This window comes from Nerophis ophidion, linkage group LG05, assembly GCF_033978795.1.
Source record: "Nerophis ophidion isolate RoL-2023_Sa linkage group LG05, RoL_Noph_v1.0, whole genome shotgun sequence".
Classification (NCBI taxonomy): Eukaryota; Metazoa; Chordata; class Actinopteri; order Syngnathiformes; family Syngnathidae; genus Nerophis; species Nerophis ophidion.
The window spans coordinates 37,942,945-37,970,718 of record NC_084615.1 but is presented as its reverse complement, the minus strand read 5'-3'; the positions used below and the strand labels follow the sequence as shown (position 1 = coordinate 37,970,718).

Genomic DNA, 27,774 nt, shown 5'->3' with positions numbered 1-27,774 from the left:
GTGCATTCATCTTCCCCTCTATACAGACTAGTCTCCCAGTTACTACCAATGAAAACAATCGCCACAGCATGATGCTGCTACCACCATGCTTCACTGTAAGGATGGTAATGGCCTGGTGATAAGCGGTGCATGGTTTCCTTGATAAATGAGGCCTGGCATTCACGCCGGAGTCTTTGTCTCATCAGACCGGAAAAATTTGTTTTTTTATAGTCTGAGTGTCTTTCAGGTGCATGTTCGCAAACTTTTACAAAAGGACTGGATTTCATCTGGCCACTCTACCATACAGGCCTGATTGCTGAATGGCTGCAAGGATGGTTGTCCTTCTGGAAGGTGCTCCTCTCGTCACAGAGGAATGCTGTAGCTCTGACAGAGTGACTACCAGGGTCTTGGTCACCTCCCTGATTAGTGACTGGCTTCTCCCCCGATCGCGTTAGTTTGAACGGCTGTCGAACTCTAAGAAGAATCCACGTGGTTCCAAGTGTGTCACCTTATATATAGACAGGTGTGTGTTTTTCCAAATAATGTCCATCCATCCATCCATTTTCTACCGCTTATTCCCATTTGGGGTTGCGGGGGGTGCTGGTGCCTATCTCAGGTACAATTGGGCGGTAGGCGGTGTACACCCTGGACAAGTCGCCACCTCATCGCAGGGCCAACACAGATAGACAGACAACATTCACATGTCCCCACAGGTGGTCTCCAATTAAGCTGTAGGAACATCTCAAGGATGATCAGTTGAAACAAGATGCCTCTGATCTCACTTTTGAGCTGGGAATACTTATGTACATGTAATTTCTTATTTTTTTTTACTTCTAATACATTTCCAAAACTTTCTAAAAAATATATATTTTTTACTTTGTCATAAATGTAAATTGTGTGTAGAAATTTGAGGACAAATATGATTTTTTTCCTTTTGTAATAAGGCTGCAACATAAAATGTAAAGTGTTGTGAATATTTTCTGGATGTATGTTTATGTGTACATACAGTATATGTGTATATAGATATATGTGTGCGTGCATGGGTTTGGCCGTGCGTGCGTGTCGACACATTAGCAGGTACAGTACACGTGTGTGTGTGTGTACTGTGCGTGCCTGCGTATATATGTGTACACGTGCACGCAGGCGCACATGCACTCATACACAGATACATATTAGGGTTGTCCCTATACCAATATTTTGGTACTGATACCGATGTATTTCGATACTTCATTTTAGTATTAGCTTTATTTTAACAGAAAATCTGATGATCTATTAAACACGCGTTTCTTATTGCAATCAAAGAACAATTTTGGCATTAAAACCATAATAAAAACAACAAACACTTTCTTCTTTTAGTAGTAAGTAAGCAAATAGGTTACAAAGGCTCCTAATTTGGCTCTGCCATATACAATAAGACACTGTCATTGTGAAATGTTTGTTTTGTCAAAATTATGTGGCAAAAACGGTAGGAAATGGATGGATGTTTTATTCACACTTTTGTCAAAATGTAATAAGCCCTTATTTTTTAGACCTAAATTTTGGGTGATACTACAAATTTGGGTTTGGATCCAATACCAAGTAGTAGGGTCATAGCCTGTGTCAAAAGACTTACTTTCAGAGTTTAAAATCAATAACAACAAATTTAAAAGACGAAAGAATTTGTGATAATAAAAAATATTGATGTAATCATTGTAGTATCGACTAGATGAGGTTCTTGTACTGGGTATCATTCCAGTCAATATTTGTAAAGATCAACCCATTTGATTACATTCGAAAGCGCTAGCTTGCTATTGTAGCCTCCTATGTAGGGTTGCCAACCATTGCTTGAAATAATAAATCTTGCTGTATTTAGACACAAAATCGTTCTGTACAAAGGTGTTAAGGGATGCACTTTGTCCCGTATTTTTATAAAGTAAGTGGCCAACAGACGTGATTGTTTTGTATTCATGTTCCGGAGTTGGTGCGCCCTGAAAAGTTAAAGTAAAAAGGTAAAATGTGAAATCACACGGCAGTTTTGACAGAGCAGCTTCGCTACAGCAGCAAACACGCACCAAGCAAGTATCTTGTCAGTAGATAACTAAAGTAAGTGTATAAAACTTAAAATAGAAGTGTTCTGCAGTCTACGGTTGCAATAAGCACACTGTGGTCAATTTAGTGTTGCCAATCCACTTATCCCCAGGTGCATGTCTTTGGAAGTGGGAGGAAGCTGAGTAACTGGACGGAATCCATGCAGTCACGGGGAGAACATGCAAACTCCACACGGAAAAACCCAGATCCCGGGGATTGAATTCAGGACCTTCATATTGTGAGGCACCATCACTAATCCCCAATCCGTGCTGCCCCGCAAGTCAACGCAATAAAACGAATATCTCACATCTCTTTTTGTCAGAGTAGTTCTCATTGCAATAAAAGTTAGAGATCTCCGCTATCATACAGCTGCAAACGGAATACAATCTGTTTTAAGTTAAGCAGAGGGACGGCATAGCGCAGTGGTAGAGTGGCCGTGCGCAACCGGAGGGTCCCTGGTTCAATCCCCACCTACTACCAACCTCGTCACGTCCGTTGTGTCTTGAGCAAGACACTTCACCCTTGCCCCTGATGGGTGCTGGTTAGCGCCTTGCATGGCAGCTCCCTCCGTCAGTGTGTGAAAGTGTGTGTGAATGGGTAAATGTGGAAGTAGTGGCAAAGCGCTTTGAGTACCTTGAAGGTAGAAAAGCCCTATACAAGTACAACCCATTTATCATTTATTTATACTTCTGTTAAAGAAAATGTGTTTATTTGTATTCTGCTAAGTTAAGCAGGAAACACATTTATTTAAGACAACAATCCTTATTTTTATTAATTTCAATTAGTTATTTTGTTCTCCCCGTGAATGCGTGGGTTCCCTCCGGGTACTCCGGCTTCCTCCCACTTCCAAAGACATGCACCTGGGGATAGGTTGATTGGCAACACTAAATTGGCCCTAGTGTGTGAATGTGAGTGTGAATGTTGTCTGTCTATCTGTGTTGGCCCTGCGATGATGTGGCGACTTGTCCAGGGTGTACCCCGCCTTCCGCCCGATTGTAGCTGAGATAGGCGCCAGCACCCCCCGCGACCCCAAAAAAAGGGAATAAGCGGTAGAAAATGGATGGATGGATGGATAGTAATTTTGCAGGAAAAAAATATTGAACAATTTGTTTCCCATGTACTTATATGAATCCAAAACCTGAGCATCTAATTAAATTCTGGTTGGAGTCAAATAGTATAAAAAAATATGTGTGTAAATTATCAGGCATCAGGTCATATAGGTCACAAAGGTTGAATGGAAGCAACTCTAAATTGTCTTAAACAAGCACGGTGGAACAGGGGTTAGTGCATTTGCTTCACATTACGAAGGTCCTGGGTTCAATCTTGGGCTCAATATCTTTCTGTCTGGAGTTTGCATTTTCTCCCACCTCCAAAGACGCGCACTTGGGGATAGGTTGATTGGCAACACTGAATTGGCCCGAGTGTGCAAATGTGAATGTTGTCTGCGATGAGGTGGTGACTTGTCCAGGGCGTACCCCACCTACTGCCTGAATGCAGCTGAGATAGGCTCCAGCACCGCCGTGACTCCAAAAGGGACAAGCGGTAGAAAATGGATGGATGGAAGAAGAGTCCAGTTACCTCCATTCAACCTTTGTGGATAATATAAAACTCCTTTTAAATCTTAATTTTCTCTCAGGGATTAATAAAGTATTTCTAAATCTACGCAAATAAAAAAGGCCCAATAAAATTAGGTCAACCAGCCCTGCAAGGTGTCCCTTATTCTTTTTTCAGGGAGTTGGCAATCCTACTCCTGGGGTGTGTATTGATTGAAGCATGTGTAGCTATTCCTCGTCCTGTTGGGATGATACTCGTAAGAAACATAGTTTATTTTTCACCATGCAGGCAAAGATTAGTGATTTAAAAGTAGCTAAAACTGTGGAATGACGTTAGCATAGCTAGCTAGCTGTTTTAAAGCACTAACAGCACAGCCGCGCTTCAGTGTTTATAGCTTGACATTTCGTCGTTAGTTTTAAAGCCAAAATATGTCCATTCTACCGCTTCTGTCATCAAGCTGTGTCTGCTTGCAAGTGCTGTGTGTGCATGTCCGTTGACTAATATGCGCATCGGCCGTCATTGCATGAAAAAAAATTACCTGTATTTTTTAAAAGGCAGTATGAATACCTTTTTCAATTCACTAATTCCCCGGTACTTTATTAGTACTGGTATATTGAACTGTAATACATACATAGGACGGATATAAATCTCATTATAAAAAAACATTGGATTTGCATCTTGATACATGGGTTATGATGCAAAGAAATGTTTTCAAATTATAAAACAGAACGATTCAGTGCGATGTGATTTAGTGTATGAACGATATGATTTAGTTTATGAACAGTTCAATAAGATTCAAATTGGTGTATGAACGATTCGATTCTATGGTTCACATTTGTTGATGGACACATTCTTTTTTTACAACACACAAGAACATAAGCATTCCTTCATGTGAATACGGTCCTCTTTAAGTTAGAGGATAAATAAATACAGTAGGGAAGGGATTCATATGGCCCCATTCCTGGGTGTATCTCGCATGAGAGGAAGAGGGGGGGGTTAATCTTTTTGCAATGCAGTCTGCTGAAAATGATGGAAAGCGCAAAAAGGGCAAACACATGTCTCATGTCAAAGATCTTTCTTTTCCACAAATCAAGCCAGCGTCATTATAGAAGTCTATGTGTTCTAGCCAATGACTTGACTGGGGAGAAAAGGATGGGAAGTGATGTGTTTTGGAGTTGAAAGGTTGTTTTGAAAGTTGCCGGAAAAGAGAGCAAGACACAAAGATTGAGTATGTTGCACGAGAAAGTTGCATTTTGTGAAATAAAGAGAGACGGGAAGCATTGGTTTATCAATAACAACCCTAATACACACATATACACACATTCGGTGACATACATACGGTATTCTAAATCAATTCTCAAAAATTAATAATCACTTTAGAATTGGAGTAAATAAAAATCATGATTTGGATGCGAGTATCCCTACTACCGAATATGAATTTGCCTACAGTCTTCTGTAGGTAACGTCAGCAGGCTGATGCAGGCCTGCCCACAGAACAAATGTGCTCAAACTGGTTAGAAAACAAGCCCATAATCACTACTGTGTGTATTTTGGGGGTAATATAACCTGTAGACATCCTTTTTAGGTCCACAACAATGAAATAAGTGCTAAAGTTGTCAGTATTAGAGGGGCCTTTTAAAGAACTAGGAAGCTGAAAATAAATAACAGACTCACCCACATCGTGATCATCCTGGGGATTGCAAAGTAGGAGCACATTTTGTGGTCATAGTAATGTACTCCTTGAGAGAAAGTTCTGCAGAAGACAAAGTTACCATAACTTACTAATCTTCTGTAATGTGTGTAGCTTGCATAATAGCGTGTGTTCTCTGTAACACTATGTGTGTGTCAGTGTGTGTGTGTGTGCCTTACGATACAAAAGCGTTGTCCTCGGCCCAAAAAAGTCCAGTTGCATTCAAGGGCCAGTAGACCTCACTGGGCACAGATCGTTTCTGGACCGTGACTGGCCCATAAGGCCTCGTTAGGTCCCACGTCTTCAAAAAGCGGTCCTCCCCCGCAGACGCTAAAAGATTTCTTCAGATTAAGATGGAAAATAGCAAGTGTTACTTTATAAGTGGTCATCTTTCCTTTCTGTTTGTATTTTTTGTGACTTATTCATAAACGACTACCTATTGGCAGGACAGAAAACCAGAGCGCGCACGGCATGGTCGTGAGCCAGGAAACATTTGAACGGCAGAAGGGTCAGAGAGTCAAGTGATGCCTGAACACGCAACAATGGCGACTTTGTGTTCAGATCCCACAGACCCACAATACCTTCAGAGGAAAAAGACCCAAACCCATTACGCCGAAGACAAACGCACAAATAACGCTAAGCCAAGAGTAAGCAGATCGTACCATCGTAGAACCCGACAGCGATGACGTCATGTGGCTGAACAGGCAGCCAGTCCATGGACAGAACCTGTCCGCTCTGCTCAAGACGAAGCGACTTCAAGGAGCCCATCTTGAGGGTAAGAACAGGATCAGGCTGAAGAGAGATGGCATGTAAGCAAACATTCGCTTGAAGATTAGCACAAACGTTAAAAAGAGCAAAGACTCACCTTGTAAATGGCTCCACACTGGCTGCTGTCACCTGGGAAGTGACACACATGAACAACATTTAATGAGCTTAAATGTAGCTTAATGTAGCTGTCCTACGGTCTAGGTTGGTGTAACAATGATAAAATTGTATTGATTGCAAATACTGTACATACAAAGAAGTGTCCTCTACATACTGTAAATAATTATCTCACATCAGTAGTAGAACAAGAATGGAGGAAGCAGGATTTGAACCAATGACCCTGTGTTTATTCAACAACCAGATCTACTTCATGAGCCACAGCTGCTCAATGCCATAAACACATGGAGACTAATAAGATAAATGTCACCTCAAAGTACCACGTCGGATCTGACATCAAATTTTACTCTCTATGCAGGTATGTTTTGTTCTTGAGTCCCTTGAGACACAAAGTGGTACTACAAGACTAGCAGGAACCAACCAATGCCACTTTTACCCTAAACATTCTTTATATTCTTCATAATCTCCTTTTGAAAAAACAAGCTCAGTGACCATATTTTTAGTCTGACAAAGAAAGCTTTAAGTCAGACTTTATACAACGTGTTTAATTGAAAACAAATCAAAAACGGTGTTTCGCAGAGCACTAGTCCAGCATGATAGACAAAATAGGAAGACAAGCGGTGTAAAATTCACAGCTTCCAGCGCTAACAGCTGGCCGTGCGATGCATCTTCTTTGTCATTTCAATTATAGATCCTTGTCTGATGGACCTGTAATTTAAGCTCAAATCTTTTGTCTTTTTAAACGCCCACTCCAAACTTTCCTCATCTACATCATAGACACGCCCGTCCTCTAACCTCTCGTTCACGCTTGTTCGTTCATTTTAGAGACACTATCATTTATCTAACACAAACAGTGTGTCATGTCAGTGGAGTGGAGGTGGAGAGGGCCTGTGGGTATTTAACCATCTCTCACTTCACCCTCAACCCTTCATACGATCAGACAAGACCAGTCAAATGTCATCTTGTCTGCTTTAAAGAACTTCCAATTAATAAGGACTGGTATAGGGTTGAAGGTGTGATTAAGAATGCAGCCTATGAACAAAAGGACACAGGTTGAATTACCCCTTTGAGCAAGACACCCTAATGCCAAAGTGTTGGAGTTTATTACTGTAATGAATTCAGACCAGCTGCCCAAATAAAAGGGATTCTTGCACAAGGCACCGTTGAATCTTAAGCCACTGGAAAGCAAGTTTTACAGACTGCCTCCAACAGTCTTGGTGGTGCAGTCATGTGGCACCACTATAGTGGCTGCTGGTTGTGGGAGCCCTGTGCACTTGTGTGTTATTGATAGTTCCCTCTTGTTTTCATGTGTTTTTTGTCTTTTGGTTCAGGCCACTATGGGACAGTGCAGCAAGAGGTGGCACTTTTGTGAATTCTGCACTGCATTTTGGTGGAGTTTTGGATTACCTCGAGGGAACCTTTTGGCCATGGCCATGTTAGCACCTTTCTGCTGTTGTGTCAGAAGAAGAAATTGCACAACTGGCTATCATATCAATGTCTGATATATCTTGAGGTTTAAAAACAGCCCACCGTATTAACCCACCATAAAACAGAGCTTAATGTTCTTCCTGCAGCTGAGTGTTTTTGAAGCGTCTCCCTAATAACTTGAGGCTATGCTTGGATGCGGCGAGCTGATGGAGTTTCTCAATGACCCGCTCCTCGGAAATAAACTAGAAACTAAAGGCCATGGCGCACTAGGTGCAAAGGGGAGGGGGAAAATAAGTGAAGTGTCAGAATTTATAAGACTTTTTATGTTCCACTGCTTTTTTGTTTAATTCTAGAAGTAAGACAAATGTGGTGTAGAGAAGGTTGTGGCACAACAGACTGTGTTCTATTTCACGTACAACCACAGCACTTCTAAAACACTCTTTTTACGGCGAATACGTGGCATGTATGCTAGATGCATGTAGCCTGCATACTACACGGGATATTACAAACAGGATTTGTGCTGAGTTTTTTCATCAGATTGTCTGTGACACATATATTTGCAGCCCTAACAGGATTTATGTGTGTGTGTGTGTGTGTGTGTGTGTGTGTGTGTGTGTGTGTGTGTGTGTGTGAAATGGATGAGGCCCATGAGTCATTCATCTCATCATACACTTTTGTATCAGCCAAGTCAAAGGAGTGGGGTTGATTGTGAGGAGCGGACAGCACCAGAGGCTCCACCATCCATATTGTCAGCACGCACGCCACGCTGAGCGAGTGCCCAAGATAAATATTGTCACTGTTACCAAACAGCTTTCCGTCCCCAACCACCGTGGTTGGGGTCATTTAATTGAACGTTCCAGACATTGAACATTCCGGACATTTGATGGTGGTGCTTGTGTGTAATTATGTGCTTTGTGAATTTACAATCATTTGCAAGGAGATGATACACTTGAGAATTAATATATGACTAACACCAAAAACCTCTGAGGGGATTGGAAGGGTTAATCTATGTTATTCCTAACACCAAACCTCTGGGGGGATTGGAAAGGTTAATCTATGTTATTCATCTGTGAAATATGTCCATGAGAAAGTGATTCTTACTCATAAACTGCAGAATCCTTTAAGTTTGGCAAACAGTGCTCTCTCCTGGCCAATAGATGTATGACAAATAACAAGCTTACAATGTCTGTACAATTAAAGGGGACCTAGGATTAATCTGGTTACTTTTTACTTAAACATTGTTACAAAGTTGGATACTCATGGTAAACAATGCCTCAGTGTATAAATATAAAGCTTATGCAATTTGGCATGATCTTGCAAACACTTTGGATGCCTCTGTTCAGGCAGTCTGGCTACATCGTGACGTTAGAGCAAGGAGGACGTACTTATTTGAACATTAAGTCAATAAGTCAAACCCTCAGTTCGAGCCATCAAGCTATGAGGAATCACAAAAATAAAAAGTAAGATAAAATATTATTTAGGGCTGCAACGATTAGTCGACATGGTCGACAATAGAATTTGACGCCGACAATTATATTTGTCGACAATAGTTGTGACGTCATCACTCGTGTTTTTCCAGGCGTAAGCAGTCCGCACTGTAAACTACATGTAATGTTTAAGAATATTTCATCTTATTATTTTTAAATACATGAATACCATGTTCACTTTGCAAAGTGGATCTTGTTTTTTATAGCAGTACATATGTGATAAGCGGGCATTTAAAGCGTAGACATAATGTCGGACATTTAGAGGGAGGATGCGGTCTCAACCTAATGAGAGTGAGACAAAGTTGTGTGAATTTTTTTTAGCCAAAGTCAGCCAGCTAAACTTTTTCTCCATCAATTCAAGTTTTAAAGGAGCGTCAACTTGCAATGCCGAAAAAAATGCTCTTTAACAAGCGCACACACGCACACACACAAAAAAGAGGGACTGACCAATGCAGAGCTATCGTAAGATTAAACATACAATCTATTAAATAGCCAATATTTTAAGAATTAATCTAATATAAAATTCTACACATTAAGTCTACTTGCAAAGCCGTCAAAAAAGGCACTTTTTCACGAGCGTGAACACAAACACACACAGAGAGAGACTGACAGACGCCAATGCGAAGGTATCATAAGATTAAACATACAATCTCTTATATAGCCAACATTTTAATAATTAATCGAAGATAGTTATACACACTGAGTTTATTAGAGTGCTAAATCTGCCAATAGTTAATCAATGGTAAATAAACCAGTCTACAGCTTTTTAAACATCACAAAATGCTTTTCTTTTTGAGGAAGTTAGATTTTGTGTTTTGCTGTTTGTCTTCATTGCTGCAATTTTAACTGTTTTTAAATACATAAACAAGGTTAATTGTTTTTAGCACATTGCCTTTCCTTTCTTTCAAATGGACAATATTTTATTAGTAATTTAAATTTTTGTAACAGCTGAATAAGCAGCACAGTTACAGTAAAACAGCAGTTCAGAGTACCCACCCTTTTTGGGTACACTCGAGGGAGTACTGGAAAGTGCTCCCCCGGGTGATTCCCTTGTCCTACTGGGGGACTTCAACGCTCATGTTGGCAACAACAGTGAAACCTGGAGAGGTGTGATTGGGAAGAATGGCCGCCCGGATCTGAACCCGAGTGGTGTTCTGTTATTGGACTTTTGTGCTCGTCACAATTTGTCCATTACAAACACCATGTTCAAACATAAGGGTGTCCATATGTGCACTTGGCACCAGGACACCCCCTAGGCCGCAGTTCCATGATCGACTTTGTAGTTGTGTCATCGGATTTGCGGCCTTATGTTTTGGACACTCGGGTGGAGAGATGGGCAGAGCTTTCTACCGATCACCACCTGGTGGTGAGTTGGCTGCGATGGTGGGGGAGGATGCCGGACCGACCTGGCAGGCCCAAACGCATTGTGAGGGTCTGATGGGAACGTCTGGCAGAGTCTCCTGTCAGAGAAAGTTTCAATTCCCACCTCCGGAAGAACTTCGAACATGGCACGAGGGAGGTGCTGGACATTGAGTCCGAGTGGACCATGTTCCGCACCTCTATTGTCGAGGCGGCTGATAGGAGCTGTGGCCGCAAGGTAGTTGGTGCCTGTCGGGGCAGCAATCCTAAAACCCCTTGGTGGACACCAGCGGTGAGGGATGCCGTCAAGCTGAAGAAGGAGTCCTATCGGGTCCTTTTGGCTCATAGGACTCCGGAGGCAGTGGACAGGTACAGACAGGCCAAGCGGTGTGCGGCTTCAGCGGTCGCTGAGGCAAAAACTCGGACATGGGAGGAGTTCGGGGAAGCCATGGAAAACGACTTCCGGACGGCTTTGAAGCGATTCTGGACCACCGTCCGCCGCCTCAGGAAAGGGAAGCAGTGCACTATCAACACCGTGTATGGTGCGGATGGTGTTCTGCTGACCTCAACTGCGGATGTTGTGGATAGGTGGAAGGAATACTTCGAAGACCTCTTCAATCCCACCAACACGTCTTCCTATGAGGAAGCAGTGCCTGGGGAATCTGTGGTGGACTCTCCTATTTCTGGGGCTGAGGTCGCTGAGGTAGTTAAAAAGCTCCTCTGTGGCAAGGCCCCGGGGGTGGACGAGATCCGCCCGGAGTTCCTTAAAGCTCTGGATGCTGTGGGGCTGTCTTGGTTGACAAGACTCTGCAGCATCGCGTGGACATCGGGGGCGGTACTTCTGGATTGGCAGACCGGGGTGGTGGTTCCTCTCTTTAAGAAGGGGGACCGGAGGGTGTGTTCCAACTATCGTGGGATCACACTCCTCAGCCTTCCCGGTAAGGTCTATTCAGGTGTACTGGAGAGGAGGCTACGCCGGATAGTCGAACCTCGGATTCAGGAGGAACAGTGTGTTTTTCGTCCTGGTCGTGGAACTGTGGACCAACTCTATACTCTCGGCAGGGTTCTTGAGGGTGCATGGGAGTTTGCCCAACCAGTCTACATGTGCTTTGTGGACTTGGAGAAGGCATTCGACCATGTCCCTCGGGAAGTCCTGTGGGGAGTGCTCAGAGAGTATGGGGTATCGGACTGTCTTATTGTGGCAGTCCGCTCCCTGTACGATCAGTGCCAGAGCTTGGGCCGCATTGCCGGCAGTAAGTCGAACACATTTCCAGTGAGGGTTGGACTCCGCCAAGGCTGTCCTTTGTCACCGATTCTGTTCATAACTTTTATGGATACAATTTCTAGGCGCAGTCAAGGCATTGAGGGGTTCCGGTTTGGTGACCGCAGGATTAGGTCTCTGCTTTTTGCAGATGATGTGGTCCTGATGGCTTCATCTGACCGGGATCTTCAGCTCTCACTGGATCGGTTTGCAGCCGAGTGTGAAGCGACCGGAATGAGAATAAGCACCTCCAAGTCCGAGTCCATGGTTCTCGCCCGGAAAAGGGTGGAATGCCGTCTCCGGGTTGGGGAGGAGACCCTGCCCCAAGTGGAGGAGTTCAAGTACCTAGGAGTCTTGTTCACGAGTGAGGGAAGAGTGGATCGTGACATCGACAGGCGGATCGGTGCGGTGTCTTCAGTAATGCGGACGTTGTACCGATCCGTTGTGGTGAAGAAGGAGCTGAGCCGGAAGGCAAAGCTCTCAATTTACCGGTCGATCAACGTTCCCATCTTTACCTATGGTCATGAGCTTTGGGTCATGACCGAAAGGATAAGATCACGGGTTCAAGCGGCCGAAATGAGTTTCCTCCGCCGTGCGGCGGGGCTCTCCCTTTAGAGATAGGGTGAGAAGCTCTGCCATCCGGGCGGAGCTCAAAGTAAAGCCGCTGCTCCTCCACATCGAGAGGAGCCAGATGAGGTGGTTCGGGCATCTGGTCATGATGCCACCCGAACGCCTCCCTAGGGAGGTGTTTAGGGCACGTCCAACCGGTAGGAGGCCACGGGGAAGACCCAGGACACGTTGGGAAGACTATGTCTCCCGGCTGGCCTGGGAACAACTCGGGATCCCCCGGGAAGAGCTAGACGAAGTGGCTGGGGAAAGGGAAGTCTGGGTTTCCCTGCTTAGGCTGTTGCCCCCGCGACCCGACCTCGGATAAGCGGAAGAAGATGGATGGATGGATGGATGGATGGATGGATGAATTAGTCATCTTTGTTGTTCGTAAGCACATGCCTAAAATGACTTAAGCTGCATTTAGAAATAAATGGAAAAATTTGAGCCATAAAATATTTGTACGCTTTATCTGATTAGTTGACTAATCATTAAGATAATCCTTGACTAATTGACTATCAAAACAATCATTATTTGCAGTTCTAGTATTATTTTCATCTAATCGTGCGACATGCAGGGACATTTAAGTGGAACTGCACTTTTTTTGGTTATGCCTATTATTCACAGTTCTTATGTGAGACAAGAACACATTTTTTTAAATGCATTTTAATTTGTAAAACTCGGCTCGTACTGCGCTGCTAACTATATAGCTAAGGGGAGTCATCTATTCTGCCCTTAAAGCCCTCTAAAAACATTCAAAAACAGCCAACAATACTCCATTTACATGTTGTGACCTACATATTACTCAAGTATTAGCGATGTTGTTATAATAGGGAGCACACACACAGGATATACTTTTAACAGTGCCTTGATCACAGAGAGGTAACATAGCTAATGTTGATATTGACATAAAGAGCCGGTTGGTTATCAAAAATAAATACTTAAATATCTGCTTTTCATCTTGAATTATAATTTCAAAGCAAGTTAATCTGTTAGTAAAAAATATAAATAATCAAAAACAGTTGCTTTTGCAAATTGTGTAACAAGGCTATTTATTATGCATTTATATTTTCATATATTCACTGTTACATGTGGCCCTAAAATAATGAATTTGACACCCTTGATCTGAAATTTACAGAAAACACAAGCCTTGAGAGCAGACATTGTACAGTAGGGGAATGTTTTATGTTCGTAGTTTGTATTTCTTGTTTAGCACTCAGCAATACTGCTACATTATGCTTAGTGTTTAGAGCTTGGTCAGCTTACCCCTCAGCTTTTAAAACTTGTAGCTCATCCCCTATATACCCACACTCAACAATATAAGTTTCTGAATCCTTGTTTGTCCCAAAGTAGTTGTCGTTGGCTCCCATGATATCTTCTATGACTAGAAGTAGTTGTTCAAGATATTAGTGCGTGTTGGGATGCGTCTATAAAATGTCTGTGTGGCCGTAATGCTTAAAATGACCAAAATACATAATTTTACATGTTATTAGGAATGTGACTGTTGCTACATTACATATATATTTACATAAAAGTTGTCGGAAGTTTTTCAGAGGGCTTTATAGGCGAATTAGGTATTGTTCACATTGCAGGTCAATTCAGATGTTTTTGCCCAAATGCGACCTGTATCAGATATTTTCACAGTTCAATTTCTAATGTTTCATATCCGACCCAGGCCTCTTTTGTATGTAGAAATAGATATATATGCGATCCGTCCTCAATGTTAACGCTCCTGCACTCCAGTCGCATTCATCTGACCAGAACGTCATCAAAAAACAATGAGCGTCATAATTTTTCGCCAAAATAGACAGTTATAAAATAAATAGAAAGGATCAGAAAAGAGATGAAAATAAAATATTTTAGGAACTTATGTGAAATTTCCACCACTTCTGTCTCCGACTACTTGCCCATAGACACGCTCTTTCTTTTCTTAGTTTCTTAGTTTATTTCAAACATGACATACATACAACATTATACATCAGGTAATTTCATAATTTCGCAATACACAATACATCATGTCCGAAAAGGAGTAGGAAGAAGCAAAGCTTATTTAATCCTACCCCCTTTCCACTTCAGAGCACCCACAAATATATACATTCATTCACTGACCTTCTTTACAGCAAAATATCAAATAGCAAAATGACATCTGTGAGTGAGTAACACAGCAGTTTTCTAACATGTACTTAATTATTTCAGTCATTAACATACTAAGATGAAGAATATCTTATTTTCAATAAGTTTGAAAGTGTTTCTCATAATACTTCTTCTTTGTACTTTTTAAGTACTATTAATTTAAACATCCTCTTAAACTGGGTCATATCAGTACAATGTTTAACTTCTTTACTTAATCCATTCCATAATTTAATTCCACATACTGATATGCTACAAGTTTTAAGTGTTGTACGGGCATACAAATGTTTTAGGTTTGATTTTCCTTTAAGGTTATATTTCTCCTCCTTAGTTGAGAGGAATTGTTGTACATTCTTTGGTAGCAGGTTATAATTTACTTTGTACATCAATTTAGCTGTTTGCAATTTTATCAAGTCATCGAGCTTTAATATTTTTGACTCAATAAATAAAGGGTTTGTATGTTCTCTATATCCAACATTGTGTATTATTGTAATCAATCTTTTTTGTAACAGTTAACGAATGTAGCGCACATTTGTAGTTGTTTCCCCATATTTCTGCACAATAACTCAGATATGGTAACACTAGCGAGCAGTAGAGAATATAAAGTGATTTTTGGCCCAGGACGTATTTTGCTTTATTCATTATTGAAATATTTTTTGCCACCTTATGTTGTATGTTTTGTATATGAGATTTCCAGTTCATTTTATCATCTATTAATACTCCCAAAAATCTGGTTTCTTTTACCCTTTCGATATCTATTCTATCTATTTGTATTCGTGTCTGATGCTCATTTCTACTGTTACCAAATAGCATTATTTTAGTTTTACTGAGATTCAAGGATAGCCTGTTTTTATCAAACGATTTTTTAAATTTATTCATCCATCCATCCATTTTCTACCGCTTATTCCCTTTCGGGGTCGCGGGGGGAGCTGGCGCCTATCTCAGCTACAATCGGGCGGAAGGCAGAGTACACCCTGGACAATTTATTCATTTCTTCTGTTATTATTTGTATTATCTTCTGTGTGTTCTCTCCTGAACAGAAAGCATTTGTGTCGTCTGCAAATAAAACTAACTTCAAGTCTTTTGTAACATTGCAAATATCGTTTATATAAAGATTGAACAATCTTGGTCCCAGTATTGATCCCTGGGGTACACCACAATATATATTCAATCGTGTTGAACTATTTTCACCCATTTTCACATATTGCTTCCTGTTGGTTAAATAACTTCTTATCCAGCTCAAGACCAAACCTCTGATGCCATAACGTTCTAGTTTTTGAATTAAAATATCATGAATAATTGTGTCAAATGCTTTTGTTAAATCCATGAATACTGCGGCTGCACATTCCTTACCGTCTATTGCATTGGGAATTTCCTCTGTTATTTTGATTAATGCTATTGAAGTTGAGATATTTGTTCTAAATCCAAATTGGTTCTCCACGAGCGTCCCACTTTTGTTGATACATTTATCTAATTGGCTATTGAATAGTTTTTCCATGATTTTGGACAACTGTGGAAGTAATGAAGCTGGTCTGTAGTTAGTGAACTGGTGTGTGTCTCCCTGCTTATGAATTGGTACAACTTTAGCAATTTTCATTTTGTCAGGGAATTTGCCGGTTAAAAATGATACGTTACTAATATATGTAAGAGGTTCTGAAATGTCTTGTATAACGTTTTTTATTGTTACCATTTTTTATTGTTGGGGCGGTATAGCTCAGTTGGTAGAGTGGCCGTGCCAGCAATTTGACGGTTGCAGGTTCGTTTCCCGCTTCCGCCATCCTAGTCACTGCCGTTGTGTCCTTGGGCAAGATACTTTACCCACCTGCTCCCAGTGCCACCCACACTGGTTTAAATGTAACTTAGATATTGGGTTTCACTATGTAAAGCGCTTTGAGTCACTAGAGAAAAGCGCTATATAAATATAATTCACTTCACTTCACTTCACCATATCTATTCCATGACAGTCAGTTGAGGTCTTAGATTTACAATTATTTACAATTTTGATTACTTCTTCTTTTGTTACCTTCTTTAAAAACATGGAATTGGGATTTCTGTCTATGAGCTCACTCAAGTCCTCAACTGACCCATCATCTGCTTTTGGAATTCTTTGCTCCAGATTTTTTCCGACATTAACAAAGCAGTCATTAAAACGTTCAACTATTTGATTCATATTGTCATTTTTAGTATTCCCATCTAGAAAGTACAGGGGGTAATCTTTCTTAACACCATTTTTAATGATGATATTTAGGATGCCCCATGCCCCAAGCAGATCCATCCATCCATCCATGGATGGATGGATGGATGGATCTGCCCCAAGCAGATATCGAAGCAAATTAATCCGGAAAAATGCTAGAGCCAAAATACTTGTCCTCTTCCGTTCTAATCTTCTACGCGCAATAATTTGGTTCAGAAAACGTTGCCTTTGATTGCACAAAATCTTTTAAATTGCCACAAATGCGGCAGTACTGTAACCGACTAGAGCTGAAGTAATTTTTACTTCTGTAAACACGTGCGTGCGACGTCATGTCTGCATGCGGGTCAGATTGCATTCAAGTTAGAAATCGCATTTAATTGTGTAATGTGAACGGCATATAAAAAGAACGGATTCGACAAAAAAATCTGATTTGGACATCCGATCATGCAGTGTGAACGTAGCTTTAGATCGAATCCCCAATATCTGCATTGTTAGCCGTTTACGGTACTACAAATTAAAATGCATAAAAAAAGAAAAACATTTGTTGTTGTCTTACATAGGGATTGTGAGTCATAGGCAAAATTCCAAAAGAAGTGAAGATTCCCTTCAATGGTGCTCTCAGCAGCTTCTTACCTAATGTTGTGACTTAGTGAATCTATATACTGTTTATTAAGTTTATTTTCGACTATGTCTGGAAAGAAAATTGCGATGACGACTTCAAAATAGATGAAATACATGAAAATATCTCATGGAATCCTCATATAAGTTACCTGAGGACAAAAGTTGCTAAATGTGTTGGAATGATGAGGAGATCATGTCATTTATTGAATACCAATGCTCTGCTGTTATTATATCATTCATTTATTATGTCATATTTAAATTATTGTGTTGAAGTCTTTGGAAATTGTTATAAATCACATTTACAGCCTTTAGTCACTCTGCAGAAAAAGGCTATCAGGATTGTGTCCAATGTTCAATACGGACATCATTCAAATCCACTATTTATGGACTTAAAGCAACTTATACTGAACGATGTGATTAACTTTAAAACTGCTCAAATTATGTTTAGGGCATCCCAAAACTCTCTACCTTCCAATATACAGAACCTATTCCATGATAGAGATGATCACCATAGTTACAGTTTAAGAGGAAACAACAAATTATATTTGCCTAAATTTAGAACTACTTTAAAATCAATGTGCATTTAAGTGCGTGGAGTCACTCTGTGGAACAACTTAGGGGACAAGTTAAAAATGTGTTCTGACATGATTCAATTTAAAACACTGTTTAAAAAAGAAGTACTGAAGAAGTACGAGGAGGAAATAGAGTGATGCCCTCAGTACATAGCGATGGGAGAGTATGGTCAGAGAGTGTTTGGGCCTGTACCTGTTTGTATGTTTTGTCTCGTCTTGTCTCATAGTAACAGTGGTACTATCGTATTGCTAGTGTACAAGAGTTTCTCTTGTTTTTGTTTATATAGTATTGTTCTTGTATTATATTGTTTATGTTAAATGTAGAATGAGTGAGAGGGGTTGGGATATTATAAGCATCTGCTTCATCCAACCCCTTTTCAAGCCCTGCATGATTATCTCTGCCAAAATGTAAAAAATTTAAAAAAAGTGTTTTGTTGTACTGTGCAGGTTTAAAATAAATATTTTGATCAATCAATCAAAATATGCATGTTAACGGTGTACATTTTTAAAATATAAATTATGATACTTTTAGAGAAGGGGTGGCCGTAGTTTTATTTGTAATCTGGAAAGCTAAGGAAGTGTTTTATATCACCGTAGAGCACCTTTAATGAAGGTTAGACACTAAAGCAGATTTTGTCCGTTTCCATGATTTGCTAAGGAAAAAGTGTTTCCAAGTGGTCTTACCGGAGTCTGGAAAACTCCAGCTGGGGTTCAGTGCATCAGGATGGGGCAGACTGTAGATGGTGACCACAGCAGTGGATGTGGCTACTGCCAGAAGACCGAGTCTGGGCAGTAGAGGAGCCTTCAGGAGTTTGACAACATGAACATATTCATATCCAGTATTACATATTTCAATGCATATTCATTCAGTACTGTTACCTGTTTCCTTTTGGAGGGCATCTCCCATCCTCCTGCTGGACACCACTTCAGATGCCATATGAAACCTTTGTCCAGGACCATGCCGTAGGCCAGGCACGGCTGTGAGCCTGGCCTGTGGGGGGCGCACATGAAAGGAACACAAAGTTAATGGCTGTTTTTCTATAGAGTTGACTACAATTATCATAATGGTCACCTGCTGTCATACTCAAGCAAGCCCAGGTCCCACAGCTGCACCAAGGCCGGTCCAGAGTAGGTTTTGTGCAGGTAGTGCTGGTCGTCCATGTTTCTGTAGCAGGCCACAGCCAAGTACTGCGAGGCCACAGCCCCATCGGGGGTCGGGCACCACTCCATGGCCCACACTGGCCCGCCCGCATTCAGGTGCATGTCCCAACGGTCCTGGTGAGAAGGTAGTGCCTCGAACCTGAGGAAAAATGAATAAAATATGTAGATACAACACAAGACCCAGTTAGAGGGATTACGCTAAAACACACATTTTTTATAGATACAAAGGAACCTTTTTTAGCATTAGTGTCGACTTTTTCAATTAATTCTGACCTTTTGAGTCTACGCAGAGGCGTCTCCTCTGCGCAAGATTCCCTTGACACTTTGAAAGCTGCTGAAAGAAGTTCCTTAGGTAGATATGTCTCCAGTTCACTGCACAAAAGACACACACAAACGTTAACTGTCATTTATATAAATTAGTCAATGATGACATTTATTTCAATCATTTAACAACAACAATGCTGCTGTTGAGGTTAAAGTTCTAATGAAGCACCTTTGAGACACCTGGTGCCAAGCACTGGAGGAGGGCATCCACTCCGGAAAAATCCAGCTGCTGAGGTTCTCCTCACGGCTAGAAGAAAAAACAAACTTTTTTTTAGATGACTGTTTCCTTCTTAAGGTAAGATGAGGACAATGTATATGTTTTTCTACAATTTACAATGACTTGTATGTATCAAAGGCATCCCAAACGGGGTTCATTATGATGGTGGCTGAATTCTTCCCCATGTTGGTGTTTGAAGCCTGCAGGAGAAAATAACTTTATTTTGCTGCTCATTCGCGGTGCTTCTAATTTCAATGAGAAGAGACTGACGCTGTGGCAGCTCTTGTCGTTAAAATCAGAGTCAGTTGACTCTTCATCGTCTTCCTCAACATTTTCCACTTCTTCTTCCACATCTGGAACAAAGTCGACGTCGTCTGCGGCATCGTTGTCGGAGTACTTTCTCTTGCAACCTCTGCGTACTTGATGCATGTGATGTGAGAGGACATTAACATTAAAAAAGTGTTTTTCATGTCAAAACACAAAGCCTAACATTTCCATAAAGTTTTACCTAGTACCTTTTTTCTCTTTAGAACTTCTGTCCTCTGTCGCTTGTTCTGGTGTTTTGGTAATGGAGTCACCGCTGGCTTTAGGATCTTCAGTCGAGTGACTGATGTCTTGAGCCATCGCATGCAGGAACTTCATCGCTCTGACAGATTGTAACAAAACATTAGCCATAGATCAGGAAATGGTGTTCAAAGTAAGGCCTATACTAGAGGAAACAAAAATAGAATGGATTTTATTTCTTATGGCGGTGCCATTATTTCAGTCCGCAACCAGTTTGCAGCTGCAAGGTTTCCCCCTGCTTCCCAATAGAGTTGTAATGGGGGTGTGGTCAATATGATGTCATTGTGTAATTTGCACAATCATGAATGATGCATAATTTTTCTTTAAAAAGGCTAAAAAAATGTACATACATTCAAAAACAAATCAGTTATCAGTAAATAATATGAACAAATTATTTTAAATAAATTGATATTATTGTACAATGTAACACAGGCTAGTGGTGGCTGCTGGTCTTTCAAGTAGGGGAAGGTCATTTTCAGCTACTCTCTAAACATGAGTACAGTCTCCAATAACAAAATATATAAAGGTGCTAGATTTTACAAAGAAAGCATCATTTAATTTTTTTAATCCTCTATATCAACAGGAACAACGTAATGAAACTTCAAAAATGCTCTGTTTTATCTTTCAAGATCACAGATTCGCATATTTTGCTGTTATTCAAAAAGGGATTTAGTCTCAAACAGTTCATCCAATCATCATGTGGAAGCCCAGTGCCCAGGCCAGTGAGGCCACGTCCACTTCTTATTCACTTCCAGAGACACTCGGCGCCCGTGGGCGGGACAAAACCAAGCATTTATCCAATGCTTGTATAGTTTGGCTGCAGTAGAACCACCCACTCTATGCTCCCTCATTGAAGACGACAGATATGTAACTTTGGGACAAGGATTGGCTCTAAGGTTCTGTGTGGTTAAGGCTGGATTGCAAAGCAGGGCTGTGCGCGTGCTGTGGTTGGAGGAGCCGCCACCCCACCACCCAAGCTGCCAACCGCCAGAGCCAAAGTGCGGCAAAGCGGCTGTGCGTGCTGCGCCTTGGTCTGTTGGTCAAACTTTTTCAGTGGCCAAATTTTTGTAGTCAATAGTGCGTAAATAATAGGCATACTGTATGTTTGCGCCTTTTATTTTGCGATGGTGGGATGATAAACTTCCATGTAGGGGAAACTCTGAGCTGTAGAGGGTTGTCGTCGGACCAAGCAAACTTTAGTATTACAGACGGTTCATGTGTCACATGACTCACATTTTAGCAGCGGTCCTCTTGCAGCGCCCTTTCAGTACCTCCTCCTCAGGTACTTCTGGACTCCTCTCACGTGGAGAGTGTGTGACTGGTTCCACCTCGACTCGCTGTTTCTTCAAGTACTTCCTCTTTGGCTTCGGCGTCCCATTCTCCAAAGGGTCTCCCGGTGCAGGAGAGGCGCAATCATTTGCTGTAGCTGGAGTATTGTTTAAAGGAGTCCCTTTTGCTTCCGGCACTGAAGGCGATTCAGACGCTGCTTGTTCGTCCACGCTTGGCAGCTGGACCTTCCTCGGTCGTCCTCGCTTGGCAGGTGTCTTTTTGGGAGTCGCCTTCTTTTCCAGACTCTTTGTAGCAGAAATCTCCTTTTCACTTTGCGCTTCATTTTCGTAGATGTCACTGGTGTCGTAGTCTGAAAATCTGGAGTTTTTCCTGCGTTGGCGACCTCTCGAGCTGGGTGTTAAATCAAACAAGGACGTCGATGGCGTCTTTCCACCTGCGAGATAAGTGCTGTTGTCATTTTAATCACCTTCAAATTTGCTACACAAGTGAGACTAAAGTACAGTTTGCACTTTGGTGTTGATTGCTACGGCTGTGAATTGTGCTAAAGGTGGTCAACCTTGCTTAGGGTCATCAGCATCTACCGGCGGGGTTTCCTTCATGATCTTCTCAGATGTCTCCACATGTGTAGAACATGTATCTTCTCACGTTGGCTCTGCTGCTGCTCTGAAAACAGGTCAGAAACACATGCAATAAAATATTATGTTTAACCGGTTTTGTACTTACGGGCAACACTTGGTTTTTACACACTATTCTTTACCTGGCCTGTATCAAACCCTGTCCTCTGTCATTAAAGGCATCATTTATTTTGACACAATGAGTTGAAAATGAGGCAACATGGGGTTAGTGCGTGTGCCTCACAATACAAAGGTCCTGAGTTCTATCCCAGGGCTCGGGCTATTTCTGTGTGGAGTTTGCATGTTCTCCCCGGGACTGCGTGGGTTCCCTCCGGATACTCTGGCATCCTCCCACCATAAAAGGTAGGTTGACTGGCAACTCTCAATTGGTGCTACTGTGTTAATGTGAGTGGGAATTTTGTCTATCTTTGTTGGTCCTGTGATGAGGTGGCGACTTGTCCAGGGTATACACTGCCTTCCATCCGAATGCAGCTGAGATAGGCTCCAGCTCCAAGAGGTAGAAAATGGATGGAGTTGAAAATGATAACAGATTTACGTCGTCTTTGCGTTTAAAAAAATAACAATGACTATAATTAACAATACTAAATTATTGTTGTTGTTGTTTGCAGTGGTCAACAACTTTACGGTATGATTTTGAAAAATGTTTCTAATCGTGGCGACTTGTCCAGGGCGTACCATGCCTTTTGCCTGGGTGCAGCTAGGACAGGCTCCAGCACCCCCCGCGACTCCGTAAGGGACACGCGGTAGAAAATGGATGGATGGATGGACAATGAATTGAAAATGGTAACAAATTTACGTCGTCTTTGCGTTTACAAAAATAACAATGACTATAATAACAATAACTGTATTATTGTGGTTATAGTTTGCAGTGGTCAACAACTTATGGTGTGGTGGGGTTTGGAGAGTGGCCGTGCCAGCAAACTGAAGGTTCCTGGTTCGATCCCCAGCTTCTACCAACCGAGTCACGTCCATTGTGTCCTTGAGCAAGACACTTCACTCCTGCTCCTGATGGGTTGTGGTTAGCGCCTTGCATGGCAGCTCCCGCCATCAGTTTGTGAATGTGTGGGTGATTGTGGAAATGGTATCAAAGCGCTTTGAATACCTGGATGGTAGAAAAGCGAGACCTATCGTCCAGGGTGTACCATGCCTTTTGCCCGGGTGAAGCTGGGATAGAAAACAGCACCCCCCCCCCGCGTGACAAGCGGTATAAAAATGGATGGATGGATGGAGAATGACTTGAAAATGGTAACAAATTTACGTCATCTTTATGTTTACAAATATAACAATGACTGTAATTAACAATAACTGTATTATTGTTGTTGTAGTCTGCAGTGGGCAATAACTTTACGGTATGATATTGAAAAATGTTTCTAATAGTGGCGACTTGTCCAAGGTGTACGATGCCTTCCGCCCGGGTGCAGCTGGGATAGGCTCCAGCACCCCTCGCACTTCCAAGTGGGACAAGCGGTAGAAAAACGGATGGAGTGATGGACGATGAGTTGAAAATGGTAACAAATTTACATCGTCTTTGCGTTTACAAAGATAACAATGACTATAATTAACAATAACTGTATTATTGTGGTTATAGTTTGCAGTGGTCAAAAACTAACGGGTCGGGAGAGTGGCTGTGCCAGCAATCTGAAGGTTCCTTGTTCGATCCCCAGCTTCTACCAACCTAGTCACATCCGTTGTGTCCCTGAACAAAAAACTTCACCCTTGCTCCTGATGGGTTGTGGTTAGCGCCTTGCATGGCAGCTCCCGCCATCAGTTTGTGAATGTGTGGGTGAATGTGGAAATAGTGTCAAAGCGCTTCGAGTACCTTGAAGGTTGAAACGCACCATACAAGTATAACCCATTTACATATTGAAAATTGTTTCTAATAGTGGCGACTAGTCCAGGGTGTACCATGGCTTTTGCCCGGGTGCAGCTGGGATAGGCGCCAGCGACCCTGTAAGTGACAATGGGTAGAAAAATGGATGGATGGATGGAGAATGAGTTGAAAATGGTAACAAATTTACGTTGTCTTTGCGTTTACAAAGATAACAATGACTAGAACTAACAATAACTGTTTTGTGGTTATAGTTTGCAGTGTTTAACAACTTACGGTGTGGCGCAGTTGGGAGAATGGCCGTGCCAGCAACCGGAGAGTTCCTGGTTCGATCCCCAGCTTCTACCAACCTGGTCACGTCCGTTGTGTCCCTGAACAAAACACTTAACCCTTGCTCTTGATGGGTTGCGGTTAGCACCTTGCATGGCAGCTCCCGCCATCAGTTTGTGAATGTGTGGGTGAATGTGGAAATAGTGTCAAAGCGCTTTGAGTACCTTGAAGGTAGAAAAGCACTATGCAAGTATAACACATTTACATATTGAAAATGGTTTCTAATAGTGGCGACTGGTCCAGGGTGTACCATGTCTTTTGCCCGGGTGCAGCTGGGATAGGCTCCAGCAACCTTGTAAGTGACAATCGGTAGAAAAATGGATGGATGGATGGAGAATGAGTTGAAAATGGTAACAAATTTACATCGTCTTTGCGTTTACATATATAACAATGACTGTAATGAACAATAACTGTATTATTGTGGTTGTAGTCTGCAGAGGGCAACAACTTTACGGTATGATATTGAAAAATGTTTTTAATAGTGGCGACTTGTCCAGGGTGTACCATGCCTCTAGCCCGGGTGCAGCTGGGACAGGCTCCAGCACCCCCGCAACTCCAAGTGGGACAAGCGGTAGGAAATGGATGGATAAATGGACAATGAGTTGAAAATAGTAACAAATTTACGTTGTCTTTGCGTTTACAAAGATATCAATGACTATAACTAACAATAACTCTATTATTGTGGTTATAGTTTGCAGTGGTCAACAACTTGTGGCGTGGCACAGTTGGGAGAGTGGCCATGCCAGCAACCGGAGAGTTCCTGGTTCGATCCCAAGCTTCTACCAACCTAGTCATGTCCGTTGTGTCCCTGAACAAAACACTTAACCCTTGCTCCTGATGGGTTGTGGTTAGCGCCATGCATGGCAGCTCCCGCCATCAGTTTGTGAATGTGTGGGTGAATGTGGAAATAGTGTCAAAGCGCTTTGAGTACATTGAAGGTAGAAAAGCACTATACAACTATTTGTTACTAATAGTGGCGACTGGTCCAGGGTGTACCATGCCTTTTGCCCGGGTGCAGCTGGGATAAGCTCCAGCGACCAGTAAATGACAAGCGGTAGAAAAATGGATGGAGAATGAGTTGAAAGTGGTAACAAATTTACGTCGTCTTTGCATTTACAAATACAACAATGACTATAATGAACAATAACTGTATCATTGTGGTTGTAGTCTGCAGTGGGCAACAACTTTACAGTATAATATTGAAAAATGTTTCTAATAGTGGCGACATGTGTGTACAATGCCTTCCGCCCGGGTGCAGCTGGGATAGGCTCCAACCTAACCCCGAGTGGGACAAGCGGTAGAAAAATGGAAGGATGCATGTTTAGTCTGCGGCCAAACTTTAGATGCAGCTGCAAGTGCTTGTGTGAATAGTACCAGTGTACCTAATGTTGTGTCCCGTGAGTGTATTAGACACCTTCAGTCCCAGCGGTCAATTACAGTCAACTTTTTTTTACAAAATAAATGAAATAGCTTTTTTTGTTATTCGTTTTACGCAGACCAAATGTTTATTTTGAGCATAACTTTGAATTAGCCGCACTAAATTGGCCATAGTGTGTGAATGTGAGTGTGAATGTTGTCTGTCTATCTGTGTTGGCCCTGCGATGAGGGGCGACTTGTCCAGGGTGTACAATGCCTTCCGTCCAGGTGAAGCTGGGATAGGCTGCAGCACCCCTCGCAACTCCAAGTGGGACAAGTGGTAGAAATAGATGGATGGAAAGTCAAGAGGATAATGCTTTGTCATATGTTCGAGCGAACAAGCCAAACATCGTTGAGCTATCTGACAATTCTACGCGTCGTACGTCTACTTGTTGAGACAGTGGTCTAAAAGAGACAAGGTAAAACAAATAATACTACGAGCGATACGCCTCTTCGGTCGGCAATGTTTCAACCAGTAAACACAAGCTAGTGACATTTGTATTTGTGCTTAAAAGTTACATTTCATCCATGGCCAATGTCATCGCTCATGCTAGCACACGGCTAATGCTAAGTTGCTAAGTAGAACGTGGCGCCCTGGCTCACTATGAAACAACTAATACTTCTGAAAATAAGAACATGTATTAAAAAAAAATTACATGGCACCAGTAGCAATGGTAGAAGGGTTAAAGTGCTCACCGGGTAGGCCGTCAAAGGACTACATTTTGGTGGCAAAGGCTGATCACCCGCGTACAGAGTCCTCCATGCTCGGATCCGAACATGTGGGTTCGAGTCCGCAAACCGACAAATTGACCTTTCGTTCTTTCCGATCAAATAGTCACCGATACCAGCATTCTTTGTTTTGGACGACAAGCAGCTACTGCGTTTACGCTCAGCAGATGGAATATAAACCCTAGCTGAGGCTGAAATTCACAATGGCTTACATCAGTCGGCCATGTTACCGTAGTGGCAAGGACGGCTTACATCGCCCCCTAACGGCACACATGTGACACTGTACTCCGTTATCTGCTGCTTTATTAGGTAGAATCTAATCCAGGGGCGTCAAACTCAAATACAGAGTGGGCCAAAATTTAAAACTGAACAAAGCCACGGGCCAAGGGTGAACAAATTAACCTTTTAGTAGGGACCCAAACAAGTTTTGCATTGAATATTGAACAAGCAAGGCTTATATTACTTTATAGTGACATGCAAAGATTTAGTTTAAAATAATAATAATAATAACATATCAATGGTATATCAAATACATTTTAAATAAAAATTTAATACATCTTTTCTATTTGCAGCCCTCTGAGGTAAATATCCAAATAAACTTTTTCCACAGCCTAATAATACATTTGAAAATAAAATAACAATAATGAATGAATCAAACATTCAAGCTTTGAAGTAGCAAGAGAAAGTGCATGAATAAAACGTTAATTATTGCTTGGGGGGGGGGGGGGGGGGCAGGGGGGGTGCATACTGTAGCGTCCCGGAAGAGTTAGTGCTGCAACGGGTTGTGGGTATTTGTTCTGTTGTGTTACGGTAAGGATGTTCTCCCGAAATGTGTTTGTCAATCTTGTTTGATGTGGGTTCACAGTGTGGCGCATATTTGTAACAGTGTTAAAGTTGTTTATACGGCCACCCTCAGTGTGACCTGTATGGTTGTTGACCAAGTATGCCTGGCATTCACTCGTGTGCGTGTGTGTGTAAAAGCAGCATATATTATGTGACTGGGTTCGCACGCTATTTCTATGTCGGAAAAGTGGACGTGACGACAGGTTGTAAAGGACGCTAAAGGCAGTGCCATTAAGGCACGCCCCCAATATTGTTGTCCAGGTGGAAATCGGGAGAAATTCGGAAGAATGGTTGCCTCGGGAGATTTTTGGGAGGGGCACTGAAATTTTGGAGTCCAGGAAAGTCGGGAGGGTTGGCAAGTATGAGTATTAGCGGTGAATGCGCTGTACAATACCGGCGGTCCATTTCTAATGTTGATTTCATATTGCCTCAAGGGCCAAATGAAATTAGACGTCGGGCCAACATTGGTCCGCGGGCCAGAGTTTGACACCTATGATCTAATCACATTCAAGTCAGACTTCTGTCAAAACATTTTATTTTTATTACAGCTCAGTATTTAAGGAAGTAGAAGTATTTAGTGTAATTAGTTGTAAATGTTTTTGTTTTT

At 41.9% G+C, this 27,774-nt stretch overlaps 1 protein-coding gene across 6 annotated transcripts in view; it reads right to left on the bottom strand.

Moving 5' to 3' along the window:
• The window catches only part of gtf3c2 (general transcription factor IIIC, polypeptide 2, beta), a 37,862-nt gene extending 11,265 nt beyond the window's left edge, over positions 1-26,597 (bottom strand). The window contains exons 1-17 of one of the 6 annotated variants that reach the window (XM_061900804.1): positions 26,292-26,596; positions 24,126-24,220; positions 21,943-22,049; positions 21,330-21,819; positions 20,048-20,178; positions 19,803-19,951; positions 19,650-19,732; positions 19,485-19,562; positions 19,265-19,363; positions 18,903-19,130; positions 18,710-18,821; positions 18,515-18,632; positions 6,156-6,187; positions 5,953-6,082; positions 5,727-5,871; positions 5,470-5,631; positions 5,275-5,353 (exon numbers count right to left, since the gene is read on the bottom strand). In XM_061900804.1, the coding sequence (XP_061756788.1) occupies positions 5,275-5,353; positions 5,470-5,631; positions 5,727-5,871; positions 5,953-6,082; positions 6,156-6,187; positions 18,515-18,632; positions 18,710-18,821; positions 18,903-19,130; positions 19,265-19,363; positions 19,485-19,562; positions 19,650-19,732; positions 19,803-19,951; positions 20,048-20,178; positions 21,330-21,819; positions 21,943-21,985 (2,079 nt within the window). In that variant the 5' untranslated portion in view covers positions 21,986-22,049; positions 24,126-24,220; positions 26,292-26,596. Of the gene's footprint in view, positions 1-5,274; positions 5,354-5,469; positions 5,632-5,726; positions 5,872-5,952; positions 6,083-6,155; positions 6,188-18,514; positions 18,633-18,709; positions 18,822-18,902; positions 19,131-19,264; positions 19,364-19,484; positions 19,563-19,649; positions 19,733-19,802; positions 19,955-20,047; positions 20,179-21,329; positions 21,820-21,942; positions 22,050-24,125 lie in introns of those variants that run through there. The other 5 variants (XM_061900806.1, XM_061900803.1, XM_061900802.1 and 2 more) reach the window with 5 other exon arrangements.
• Positions 26,598-27,774: the final 1,177 nt, after the last annotated feature.